We start from the raw sequence: 14,019 nt of genomic DNA, 5'->3' as shown, positions 1-14,019 counted from the left end.
TATCTTGTTGATTTATTGATATTTATATCCCTCGTAAAAAATATCAGTGCATCGTTTGTTTGGTTTCTTACATTAGTTCAGCACGAAGATTCAGTTGAGGCATGCCCAAGGGGTGTGCCCTATACAGCCGCCTGTGGCTGGTCACAGACCATGCTGAAGCGGAGCAGGTTCTGGCAGAGTCTTAGACATGGACGGAAGCAGGCACAAGGGAACTCCGAAGACTGGGACAAGAATCAAGACTCAGGATACTCAGAAGCAAGGCATTAAAAATGGGAGTCTTCCAGAGGCTTGCGCTACAGATGAGAAGGAGGCCTTGTACCATGAAGTGCCCTACACAGCCTCCCCGGGCCTGGTCACGGACCACAACATGGCATGCCAAGAGAGGTGGACAGATGAAGGACCTGGGAACTGGACGAAGAGCTGAAGATGAGATGGACGAAGTCAAAACAGGAACATCGGACATCAGGAACATGGCACCTCAGGACACAGGACATCAGGACATGGGACATCTGGAACATCAGGAACAGGAGACAGGTGACAAGGGACGAGACCAGGAACATCAAGGAGATGAAGTTCAGGAACACGAAGAACAAGGAACGAAGATCCATCAAGGCACAAGAAGATCACAGAGGACCTGGATCCGAAGAAGACCACAGACACTGTGAAGACCTGATCCGAAGGCACTGAGGAACAGCAGCAAGGCCCTTTTATAGGGCTGATCCGGGAACAAGTTGATGATATCACTCCAGAGCACTGCGGGGCTTTTCCCGCCGCTGGCCCTTTAAAAGCTGAGCTGAGGTGCGCGCCCGCACCTATGGGACGCCCAGAAGAGAAAACTGCAATAGTGGCTTTCCTTCTGCTTGAGAGGCCAGGAGGACAATGGCGTCTGCGTCGGCAGCCCTGCTACAAAGAAGAAAAGCAGGCTGCAGCAGCGGCTCCGTGCCGTGAAGAGAAAACTCCTGGCGGCAGCACTAGGACTGCGGGGGAGCCAGGAGCATCGCGGCTTGGCCTGCCGAGGGATGGCGTTGGCAGCAGCCTGGTGCATTTGAGCTGGAAGGAGAAGGTAGGGGACTGCCCACAGCTATCACAGGCAGGATCCTAACAATTAGCTCCCATATGTCTCTCGGGGTCGCCCTGTCCCGCCCATTCTCAGGCAGCCTCCTTGGTCGAGTGTCAGCAAGTTTCCCCACAAGAGATCTGTAGGGTGGCTACTTGGAAATCATTGCACACTTTCGCCAGGCATTACTGTTTGGATATCCAGGCCCCAGAGGCCAGGGGCTTTGGTGAAAGTGTACTTCGAGTGGAACTCTTGCAGTCCCACCCTATTTAGGGAAGCTTTGGTACATCCCAGGAGTCTGAACTGATCTGGGTACGTACAGGGAAAGGAAAATTGATTCTTACCTGCTAATTTTCATTCCTGTAGTACCACAGATCAGTCCAGAGTCCTGCCCACTGGAGGAAAGGGAAATCTGGAGAGTCTGCTCAATCTGTTTTTGTGATTACTCTGAAGAATGGCTCAGGCTTGGTTAGTCCTACACAGGGTTTTGTGTGGGTGCGGTTTTCTGTTCCAGGTTTCTACTTCCCACTGCTCATTCAGGGGATGTTAGTTACGGTGTTGATATTTGTTTGGATTTTGGCTTGGTTACAGATCAATACTGAGGGACTGCAGATGGCACCTCCTGTTATATGGCAGTGTCAGTAAAACTTTCTCTGTCTCCATCTGCTGGAGGGGAGGCAAAACCCAGGAGTCTGAACTGATCTGTAGTACTACAGGAATGAAAATTAGCAGGAAAGAACCTGTTTTCCTTTTTCAGGATAGCCAGACTATGCAGATTACCCTGGTTCTTGAATCAAATACTGTATATACAAATATAGTTCATGCATATTCATTACAGATATCCTGAGAGTCAAACCTGTATTTAGCAGTCATGGACCAGTGTTCACCATCCTGTACCAGGATTACCACTCAGCTTTCAGTGCCAGAGTACACAGATGCAGTAGCATTTTACTCTTCTGTGAACATCAATGTTTAGGTAATCATGATGTCATAACAAGATAAAGTACAAACTAATTACAGAAGTATTTTATACAGACCGAAGCATGTATAGTGAATGTAGGCTTCTCTCTGATTCAGTAGTACTTGGCCCTATTTTTAGCAAATTTTGAGATATTCTATAATATACTATCACTTGTCATACAATGACATTGTACTTAATAGAGCTGCTACCACGACAGCATGATTTTCAATATGTCATGATATTTACAGCAATGGCTTTTTAATGGATATCATTTGTGAATGTTTAACACTCCCACACACCCTTTTTTTCACTGCTCTTTCCCCTATGCTTAGGGTTTCCATCCATATGATGAAATTTTAAATGAAAAACCTCTAATGCAGGGCTCTGAAACATACAAATGGAGCTGGATGTACAAAGTGTTTTTCTCATTTACTCAAATTGGGAGGAATCTGATCCACTGATAACTGTTCTGTGAAACCAGAATTATAGTTCTCAAAACACTTCAGCAGTTAAAAGCAGCTTAAGTTAATTCATGATGTTTGTGAGAATAATTACAGGAATGCTGAAAACATCTTCGTCATATTCAGATTATAGATATTCTGTGGAGTGATCCGGTGCCTCAAGATGGCTGTAAATCGAATACAGTTCGAGGTGGTGGCTGCTACTTTGGTCCTGATGTGACGGAGAAGATTCTGCAAAAGCACGGACTCCAGCTCCTGATCCGTTCCCATGAGTGCAAGCAGGAAGGCTTTGAGTTCTGTCACAATCAGAAGGTAGTGCTACTGTGGGAAAATCCAGCGGGAATATGGCTGTTTGAATGGATTTACAACAAGGTAAAACTGGGGGCTGTCCTATTCAGAAAGGTTCATGAGGCCATGAATTTACACGTATGCTGGCCCCCATATAAAACAGACTGATGGCCCTGAAGCTATTTCTTACACCATTACTGGTCTGGTCTCAAATTTATCACTTCTCTATGTGATACAGGTTTTACCACATCTTTCCTACTTAGGAATCTTCATCACTTGCTTCCGTTCTTTCACTTCCTTCTTAACACTCCTCTACTGACTGGTATTGTTTCTGATATTTTCCATTCTGCAATAGTCTGTCCTATTTTTTTTTTTTTTTGTGGGGGAGGGGAGTACTGACAGTTTCCTCCTGTTCTTTTGACCTTCCTGCTCATTCAGAACCACTTTTACTGGGCAATGGTACCATGAGCCTTTATTTGCAACCACCTGGGATTTTTTTTTCCTCTGTTTTATATATCTCCCCTCCCCCCAACTAACTCAGCCCAATCTTTGCAATGGGTGCCATTAGCTGGGTGCCATACACCGAGGCTACCTTCCGAACCCTGCAAGTGTTAAACCCTGACTCTGGCCACTTGGTAATGCTGTTGTCCAGTGACCGGAACTCTATTTCCACCAAGGCCTGTAAACATTGCCTCTACAGCACCTCCGACTCCTTTTGGCTTGTGCTACAGAAGATCTGACCTGGGAATGAAATCAGATCCTCTGCATGCCAACGGGCAGAGCTGATACCTAGTCACTGGGCTGGCTCTAGAAAGTTCTATTCTTAAAAAGCCTTCCTTTGAGTTGCTTCCATGTCTAACTACTGGCACATTTATTTACCTATTAAAATTTCTTTTCCAAGTTTTTGGAGCAAGCCATGTAAGAACAGACCATTGATTTTCTCCACTCAACCAAAGCTCTTGAATCCTTTAATCTTGCCTTCAAATCTCATCACACCACTGAACTATTTGTTTTCCATATCTTTAATCATCTTTACCAGTCTGCAACATTCTACCCACCTCCTCTTAGAGATGTCAGCAGCCTTTAATACTGTTGACCATCAGATCCTTCTGTCTACACTTCATGGTTTGAGGTTTTCTGGCTCTATACATTCCTGCTTCTACTCGTATTAGTTAGATCATTCCTTGAATGTATTAATTAGCAACTCTTTCTCTCCCAAATCCCCTTTCTTGATAGGTATATCCCAGAATATTGTCCTTGCACCCCTGCCTTTTTTTTATCCATAGTCACAAGACGATAGCTAAAGCCAGAAGAATGCAGGGCTGCATAGAGAAAGGAATAACTAGTGTAGCCATTCCCCTATTTTGGTGCTTTATCTTAGACTAGGTCTGGGTTCAGGTCCAGATCGGGAGGAAGATTTCTCTTCCTGGGCCCCTGGTGTTGTCTATTACCACCTCTGTGATGATTTCACAATTAAACTCAAAACTCTCCAGAAGGTGCCAAATAGTGAAAAACAATAGCAAGGAAGCCAAAATCACAACAATTGGGAGAAACCAGAGGAACAAAGGGGTCTATCTGTCACCTAGTAGGACAAAAAAGGGTGAACTGGTAGAAAAAAAACAGGATGATCCAGGCCACAATACCAAAATTCAAAAACAGCATCAGTAATATGATGGCAATTAACATTATTGTCAATTTGTCCATCTTATGTGTTAGTTCTCTTCTTACTTTCCTTGCACCAATATCCATGGAGAAAAGGTTCTCATCCTGTAATGTTGGGTAACTGAAATGGGGTTCCAGCAAAAAAGCTATCAAAAAGTAGAAAAATATTCCTAGACACAAACTGCAGGGTAACAATCCCCAAATACAAAAGCATCCAAAACTCTATTTTGGTCAAACTCTTCCACGTCTTTCTCAACTGGGAAAATTCTCAAAAGAGGTTAGCCCCTTGAATCCTTATCTCAAAAATATCTCAATTTCTTCTTACCTTTGCTTCTTCAAGTTGCTCAGGCAACAAGATCCTTGCACCAATCCTTTGGGATAATTGGGGTATGCCCTTCCCTTCAGACTAATCAAGTTCAAAGTCCAAAAATCTTATTCAGAAGTCCATCTGTATCCGAATATGAAAAATGATGAGCAGAGTCAATAGAGATATGCATGGATTTTTTTTCATGTTTTCGTTTCAGGTCATTATCTGTTTGATATTGTTTATAAAATGAGCTGGGGAGTGTTTTTTCTGGATTTCTCTAATTTCAGAGTTAGTGCACACTAACAGGACTTAGTGTGCACTAACAGAAAATGTTACAAATCAATTAAAAAGTGTCAATTCAGGAGTAATTCGTTAGCTAGAGGTATGGTTCTGCATTCCCATTGGCTGTCTCCTTAGTTACTTGTTTGTGTTGCCATGATTGCTAGGTGGCATTTGTGGGGGGATGGCCAGTGCCTGGTAACAAGTGTAAATAAACAAGTAATATAATAATAGCATCAAGTTTTAGTCAACAAAAGCATGTAATGCAAATGCATATTTAGAATTCACCAATCCCTTTGTATTTTAGGAAAGGGGCCCTGGCATTTTGGGACATGCATACTTTGAATTCCCCTGGTGTGAGTCTGTGTATTTGTATGGTGGGGTGACTGGTGAGAGGGGAAGTGACTTGGGTGAATGTATGGTAGACAGATAGGAGAGAGAATGGTTGGGTGGTGACTGGAGAGAGAGAGGCATCCTGGTGTGTGTGGGGTGACCTATCATCCCATACAGTTACTCCAGTCACCCCTCCCCCTACACACACACACACACATCAGGCTGCCTCTCTCTCCCACATCACCCCATACAGTCACTCTAGACACTCCCCCTATCACCAGTCACCAGGTTGCCTCTCTCTCACCAGTTACCACCTCGTCCAGTCTCTCTCCCATCTGTTACCCCATACAGTCACCCCCACATACCAAGATGCCTCTCTCTCACCAATCACCACCTCAACCAGTCTTTCTCCCCCACCTGACACAACATAAAGACACTAATCATTCCCCCTCTCACAAGTCACCCCCACACACCAGGCTGCCTTTCTCTCACCATTCACCACTCCAACCAGTCTCTCTCCCACCTGTCAGCCCATACATTCACCCCAGTCACTTCCCCTGTCACCAGTTACCACCTCCCCCACCCAAACACACAGACACCAGGGGTATTAAAATTATGCATATCCCAAAATGCCAAGGCCCCTTTCCTAAAATACAAAGATTGGTGAATTCAAAATATGCATTTACATTACATGCTTTTGCTGACTAGAACTTGATGGTCTTATTATTATATCACTTGTTGTTTACATTTGTTACCAGGCACTGGCCAAGCCCCAATAAACACCATCTTGCAAACTTGACAACACAAACAAGTAACTATGGGAATGCAGAACCGTAACTCTAGCTAACAAACTGCTCCGCCAACTGACACTTTTTAACTGATTGCTAACATTTTCAGTTAGCGTGCATTAAGTCCCATTAATGCACATTAACGTGAAATACTAATTTTTACTAAATTTTGTCATTTTTTCTTTCATTTCGTGGCGCTCCCGAAACAAGATGAAAAAGTCAGTTTTGTTGCCATTATCTATTTTGTTTAAAATGAATACAAATCCCTATCAGTCAATATTCAGTTGAAACCCTGTGAAGAATCTCAAACTCCATTCTCCTCCTAAAGATCCTTGGGGGGGGGGGGGAGGAGGGATTAAAAATTCTCCATAATGACTGAAATCCTGAAGGATTTCTTTCTCCTTAGCTGAAATCCTAGGGGATCTCCTACTCCTTCAGCAACCTGCTTGAGATCCTTTGGAACCTCTAGCTGCTCTGCTCACCAACTCTTCAGCTTCCCCTTTCCACTAACACACTGAGCATGCTCCAGGGGATTATATACTCTAGATTCCATACCCCCAAAAAGGTGGGATACAGCAATGAGAGGAATTATAAAATACAAAACCCCTCCTATTATCCTTAGCTAGAAAATCTTAGGGAAATATTAATGAAGGCAAAGTCCAGTCACACTAGTAAGAAAAAGGAGTTGATAATGCTCTTGCACAGGTCCTTGGTGAGGCTTCACCTGGAGTACTGTGTTCAGTTCTGGAGCCCATATCTCCAAAAGCATAGAGATAAGTCGGAGGATGTCCAGAGAAGGGCCACCAAAATGGTGTGGAGTCTGTATCAGAAGACTTATGAGGAGAACCACAAGGATCTGAATGTGTGTACCTGGAAGAGAGGAGGTGCAGGGGAGATATGATACAGACCTTCAGATACCTAAAAGGTTTTAATGATGCATGCTCCTTGAACTTTTTCCCTTGAAAAGCAAACAGTAGAACTAGGGGTCATAATATGTAACTTCAGGGGGGATGACTCAGAGCCAATGTGAGGAAATATTTCTTCACCGAGAGGGTTGTGAACACCTAGAATGCCCTTCCGGAAGAGGGGGTGTAGACAAAAACAGTAAACAAATTTTAAAAAGGAATGGGATAAACACTGTGGATCCCTAAAGGCTAGAGGTTGGAAATTAAGAGAAGGGTGCATGAGGGGATAACCAGCATGGAGTGGCAGCTGCAACCCCCTTATAGAAAGCTTACATTATTTTGACACAATTGCGGCATTGCTCTCTGCTTTGATGTTGGGAGGAGGAAGGAGAATTGGATTCAGATGCCAACCAATGCTGGGCCCTGACTTTTACAATCCAGGGTACTAATATGCAGATATCAAGGAAGAAGTGCAGGACTGCTTCTCCAACCAAGTCCAAAAGCAAAGCACATTCAACCAACAGATTGCCTGAATTATCAAGAAGGCTGCTCACCCTGTAAAAATGTTGTTAGCAGTAACTTTTTTATGGATTTGGCAGTTGCTTGGTTTTGATTGTTAACATTACGACTCTTAACATAAGGCTTGAGGGTAACCTGCACTGAACAACAGTTACTACTGTTGCGCTCAGGGGTGGACCCTTGTCCTGGAGCAGTGGAGAATGGCTCCCTGGTAGGGACCAGGAAACACCTGCCCCCAGGGGGCAGAGCACTGGAGGAGACAGAGGTTAGGATGAGCTTCACCACTGGAAGCCTGCGGTCCCCCCGGGTGGAGCCCGTAGGGACCCGGGCCGCTTGGACTTAGGTGGGCCTCACAGGGTCTCTTGGAGAGGTAGTAGACAGGCGTGCCCACAGACAGCAAGGGAGCGCGGTCGGACTCGAGGCTTTAGGTCTGATGGAGCAAGGAACACCAGAACAGCATATGCGATGACAAGGCAAGGGACAGAGCCAGAATCAGGAGGCGTGGTCAATAAGGCAGAGGTCAGAATCGGGAGTCAGTCCGAGGAGTAGTCAATGAGGCAGAGGTCAGGTTCCAGAGTCAGACGAGGTCACAAGGCAGGCAGAGGTCAGGAGGCAGGAAGCAGACAGAGAGGTCAAGGAACAGGCCGAGGTCAGTACCAGAGAGACAGTCCGAGGGTACTACCTGGGAGACGGACAGACGCAGGAACAGAGGGACGCTGGAACAGTAGGATGCAGGAACAAAGCTGGAAGAGTAGGATGCAGGAACAAGGATGGAATGAGACTGGAACAAGACTGGAACAAGGCTTAGTACGCAGTGACAATCAAGCACACAATGCAATGCCAACCCGATTGCCAAGGCAAGGAAGTGCAGGCAGCGACTTCCTTAAGTAGTTCCTTCAATTAGGGCGTGCCGTGGAGCTAGGACCCGCCCTAGGCCGGGCGGTCCGTGCACATGCAGGGGCGAGGCCAACGCCATGGAAGATGCCGAACTCTGGCATGAGGCCTGGTGCACAGTGGAAGGCCTGGCAACCGCCACCGTGGGACGCCGTGGCTTGGAGGAGCTCGCGGCTGCCACTGGGGAGGCCGACCAGGGACCTGCAGAGGAGCCAGAGAGGTGAGCAGGCCCGTGCGCGGGCCAGACGCGGACGGGGCGCGCAACAACTACCTTACAAAAGTTGCTGGGCAGACTGGATGGACCATTTGGTAGGAATGTGCATGTGTTTTCAATTAATGTGGCATCTGCAACAAATAGGTCACTATTTGTTTGATTCGCGGATCCGCAAAACAAATGCGAGTCCCCATGAATGAAACAGATCATATTAGTTTCATTTGTTTGGTTCACAGTGCTTTCTTATCAGCCTTTTGCAGTAGGAGAAGATCATGTGGGAGTATCCATAGCAACCAGCCCTTTCCTGTGACTCATAAGTGATCTCACAGCCCTGTCATAGAGTGGATCAGACAGGTTGGCAAGGCGACCAGAAAGCAAACGTATCAGAGCAAAGCATTTTTCTAATTCAGCCAATCATTGCTCTGTGATGCTGTTCCTGCTGTATTTTCTACCTTGAGCAAGTATACCATAGTGCACTTTCTTCTTGGGTTCTATCTGAGAAGGTTGTTTCCTGTTTGAGCTCTCTCAGAGTGTCTCAAATCTTTATTCAATTGCTATTGCTACAATTTGCTACTGCTGAAAAATATATTTATTCTTCATTCAGTTGCTATTGCTACAATTTGCTATTGCTGAAAAAGATATTTGTTCTGTTTTGCTGCTATGCCTGCCAGGCAGCCAGGCTTTTTTTTTTTACTGTACTTTTTTTTTTTTTAATTGAACTCAGACTGTCTCTCTGTCTCACCCACTGAGGCAAGCTGCCAGCAGTGGAATTTTGCTGCTGATCTTACCCCCCTGGGGTAGGTTGCAGGCAGGGTTTGGGTGGTGTGGGTGGGAGACAGCAAAATATTTGCAGTGGCTGTCTGGTAGTGGGCATTCATTGTACAACAACTTCAAGCAGCATCACAGTGAGCTCTGTAGGAATCTGGCTTGCAGACTCACAGCAGGAGTAGTCAGGCTGAGGCTTTCAGTGTTTTCTCTGGAGTTTCAGTTTTTGTGCACACAAAGCAGTCTCATTTGTAGTGTACAGCAAGACACTGTACTGTGTGTCTGTGTGTGTGTGAAGATTTCCACACTCACATATATTGGTACCGAGGTGTTCAGTCACCAATAAAGAAATAATCCTTTTAATTGAAATCCCTAGTAAGCAGTGACATTAAATCCATGATGTCAGAGAAAGATAGAGGTGGTCGAGTGATTGGCACTGGCAGAGGAGGCACTTCAAAAGGCAGTCCCCCATTAAAGTTAAAATTAGACCTGTTCCAATCTAAAATCTCTGGAGGGGCAGGCAGTTCCATCCAGAAAAAAATTAAATTTAAACATGATGCACCACCACTACCTGTTTCTGACCCTGTTGTTTTGGAGGTGAGGGAAGGGGAGGCTGAGCCATCCAAGACAAAAGAGCGAGACCCAAAAGCAGCAGTGCGACAGCAGACTCTAGTTAACACTGACAATGAAGCGCAGACACTGTTTGAATCTGATTCCATTGAAGAATCATCTTGTATAGGATTCCCTTCATCAGAAATGGAAGAATTAATATCTGAAGAAGGTTTAGGAGGATTAATTAGTTCTGTCTTAGCCTCCACTTCAGTGCTGAAGGAGAGAAAGGAAACTGATGATGATGAGGCAGAACAGCAGTCAACGCAGGCACAGAGTGTGACTGATGCCCCTGGCATTGCTTCTCCAATGCCAGCATCCACCCCAAAGGCTATAGAGAAGGGATCACGAAAGAAATCTGTGATCTGGAGCCACTTTAAAGTGAGGGAGGACCCGCGTTTTGCTCATTGTAATTACTTTGCCAGGGATATTAGCAGAGGCAAGCAAGTGGGCATCTAACTAATTCTAGAATGATGCATCATATGCAGAAGCAACACCCAACAGTACTGACATCTGGGGATGATGGCAGTACCAGTCAGGGGACCCCTTTTTCCAGGCAGCGTAAAGTGGTTGAAAAGGAACAGAGTCATCACACGCCCTCAGCCCCTTCTAGCAGTCAGGTGGCAAGCCAGCAGCCCCCTGCCATGCGTCAGAAGCAACAACCCACCATGGAGGAAATGGGGTGGTGTTCGGTAGTGCTATCCCAGGGAAGGAGGCAGGGAGCCTCAAAAGTTGTAACCAGGAACCCTTGATCACCAGCCCTTGCAGGTAGTGGAGAATGTGGGTTTCAAGCGTTTGCTGCAGGTCTTAGCTCCAAATTACAAAGTCCCCTCCAGAACCACATTTAGCAGAAAGGTCATCGCCAGCCTGTACAACCAGTGTCTCAGTCGCATCCAAGTGCTGCTAGCTAAGGCAGAGGAGTGTGCATTTCACCTGCGATATCTGGACCGAAATGAATGCTTCACACTCTTACCTCTCCCTGACAGCACACTTGTGGGACCTGGCTGAGGCAGGGGCAGGCAGCAGCTCTATTAATGAACAAGTATCAAGATGCAGGTGGGCTTTACTGCACACCCACCTGACAGATGAGGCCCATACCTCAGCCAATATTCTAGCATGCATCAGACAAATGCAGCTAGACCGGAGAGACAGGAATATTCAGGCAGGATTCTTTGTCACAGACAATGATGCAAACATGGTAAAGGCAATATCTGAAGGGGGCTTTTAGAACATCCAATGTTTTGCACACACTCTGCACCTGGTAGTGAAGTCAGCTCTGGAGTTAGAGTCCAAGCACCAAAAGAATAAATACATGCAGGGCATAATACACAAGTGCAGGAACATAACAGCGCACTTCCACAGAAGTGTGAAGGCGGGGCAGGTTCTCCGTCAAAAGCAGACTGATTTAGGGATGCCTCACAAGCTTCTCATTCAAGATATTGACACCCAGTGGAATTTCACCTATATGATGCTGCAAAGGTTAGTGGAGCAGCAGACACCCCTTCATGAACTTTCTGTGGAAATGGACATAGGTGTGCAGAGTCCCCTAGGGCATCATGATTGGTTAGTCATGAGTCAGCTGGTAAAAATCCTGTAGCCCTTCAAGGATGCCATGGAGGAGCTGTGTTCCAGAAGTGCCTCCTTAGCTGACATCATCCCTATAGTTAATATTCTGGTGGAAAATTTGGAGGGCTTTAAACAGGAAGAGGGAATGACAGAAGAGGTGCTGTGTTATCTGGACCTTTTGCAGAAGCAGGTGCAAGAGAGATTAGGACCTTTAACAAAACACCACACATACATGCTCGCCACAATTTGTGATCCCCATGTGAAAGGGAAACTTGTCCTACAGTCCAATTGTCTGTTATTTGTGAAGGACCTGCTGTTAGTAAAAGTCTGTGAACAGGAGTGCCATAGGCAGAGACAGATTAGGCATGAAGCAGAGTAGGAAACAGCGGGCACTTCAGAGAGTTGTGCTAGCCCAAGCAGGAGCAGCACTCTGTCAGTGACAGCTAGTACCTCCTCCTCCACTTCAGTACTTCAAAGGCATGTTGCCCATAAAGAATCATCTGTTCTGCTATGGGCTAGACAGAAAGCAGCTGGCCTGAGTGACTCTCAGCCCACCCAAATAAAGGAGACACCAGCACAAAGGTCAGTGACACGGTATCTCTGAGCCCACAGAGGACATACAGACATGCTAGTATTTTTTAAAATAAACATGCCTTTGCATTGTTTCACATTGTGCAGAACATGCTGTTAGAAAAGGTCTGTGAAGAGGAGCGCCATAGGCAGAGACAGATTAGGCATGAAGCAGAGGAGGAAACACTGGGCACTTCAGAGAGTAGTGCAAGCCCAAGCAGGAGCAGCACTCTGTCAGTGACAGCTAGTACTTCCTCCTCCACTTCAGTATACCAAAGCCATGTTGCCCATAAAAAATCATTTCTTCTGGCACGGGCTAGAGCGAAAGTAGCTGGAAAGAAGGAATCTGAGCCCACTCAAGCAAAGGAGACACCAGCACAAATGTCAGTGACATGGTATCTCACAAAGCCCACTGAAGACATGGAGACAGATCCGCTGGCATACTGGGCACACAAGTCCACTGTCTGGCCACACCTAGCCAAAGTGGCTCAGCAATATCTGTCCTACCCACCAACCAATGTGCCCAGTGAATGTGTATTTTCAATGACAGGGGATATCATGAGCCCTCGTCGCTCAAGGCTGGCACCAGAGTTAATGGAAATGCGAGTGTTTTTGAAAATAAACATGCCTTTGCTTGGGTTTCCAGATTTTCCCTGTGAATGGCAAGGTGAATAAAAGCAAATTAAAGCCTTGCAGCAGTTCCAACTGCCTCATATGCTGCAGATAATATCAGCACATGTACCTGACCTCAACCGCTGTGCCTGTCTGTCCAGCCCTTATGTCACTACAAGGGCTTGACCTCAACTGCTGTGACTGTCTGTCCAGCCCTTAAGTCACTACAAGGGCCTGACCTCAACCGCTGTGCCTGTCTGTCCAGCCCTTACGTCAATACAAGTGCCTAAAATATGCTAAAATTCAGCAGGTCGCCACGTGTGATCTGAGGTCGTAATCGGAGAGGAAAAGGAGGTGGCGTGACTCCCTTTCTGCATTCTGTCCAGGGAATGTGTCAAGGCCTCGTAAGCTGCATTCTTCATCGATGCACGAGCCGAGAGATCCACTGCTAAGAGATGCAGTTCCATCTGTTTCTCGCCCCACCTTGCGAGTATGGCAGCAGTAATCAACTGAATGATGAAGAACTAGATCAAGTTCATCTTCCTGGTGGTGCCCTTCTGTCAGTACAGCGGGTCACCATGTCTGATCTGAGGTCGTAGTCGGAGAGGAAAAGGAGGTGGTGCCAGCTCCCTTTCCATGTTCTGTCTGGGGAGGGCATTCAGGCCTCGAAAGCTGCGTTCTTCGATACAAGAGCCGAGATATCCACTGCTAAGAGTCTCCACTCTGCCACAATGTCTTGCACCTATCAACACCACAGGGACTAGACTACCTCCACTGTGCCAGCCTGTCTTGCCCCTATCAACACCACAGGGACTAGACTATTTTTATTTATTTATTTATTTATTTAACAGCTTTTAATATACCGGTGTTCGTGCAAGCACATCACGCCGGTTTACAATAAACTTGAGAAAGGAGGAAAACTACCTCCACTGTGCCAGCCTGACCTGCCCCTATCAACACCAGAGGGTCTTGACTACCTCCACTGTGCCTGCCTGTCTTGCCCCTAACAAAACCACAGCGACCTGACTACCTCCACTCTGCCAGCCTGTCTTGCCCCTATCAACACCACAGAGACTTGACTACCTCTCCTCTGCCAGCCTGTCTTGCACCTATCAACACCACAGCGACCTGACTACCTCCACTCTGCCAGCCTGTCTTGCCCCTATCAACACCACAGGGACTTGACTACCTCCACTGTGTCTGCCTGTCTTGCTCTTATCAACACCACA

At 46.3% G+C, this 14,019-nt stretch overlaps 1 protein-coding gene across 1 annotated transcript in view; it reads left to right on the top strand.

Annotated features, from left to right (window-relative positions):
• Positions 1-14,019, top strand: part of PPEF2 (protein phosphatase with EF-hand domain 2) — a 93,737-nt gene that overhangs the window by 41,229 nt on the left and 38,489 nt on the right. Inside the window, exon 10 of the mRNA XM_029609819.1 lies at positions 2,606-2,791. Coding sequence (XP_029465679.1) covers positions 2,606-2,791 — 186 coding nt within the window. The remainder of the gene's footprint in view (positions 1-2,605; positions 2,792-14,019) is intronic.

Source organism: Rhinatrema bivittatum, chromosome 1, assembly GCF_901001135.1.
Source record: "Rhinatrema bivittatum chromosome 1, aRhiBiv1.1, whole genome shotgun sequence".
Taxonomy (NCBI): domain Eukaryota; kingdom Metazoa; phylum Chordata; class Amphibia; order Gymnophiona; family Rhinatrematidae; genus Rhinatrema; species Rhinatrema bivittatum.
Note: the sequence above shows the minus strand (reverse complement) of the source record. Positions and strands in the feature narration are given on the sequence as shown.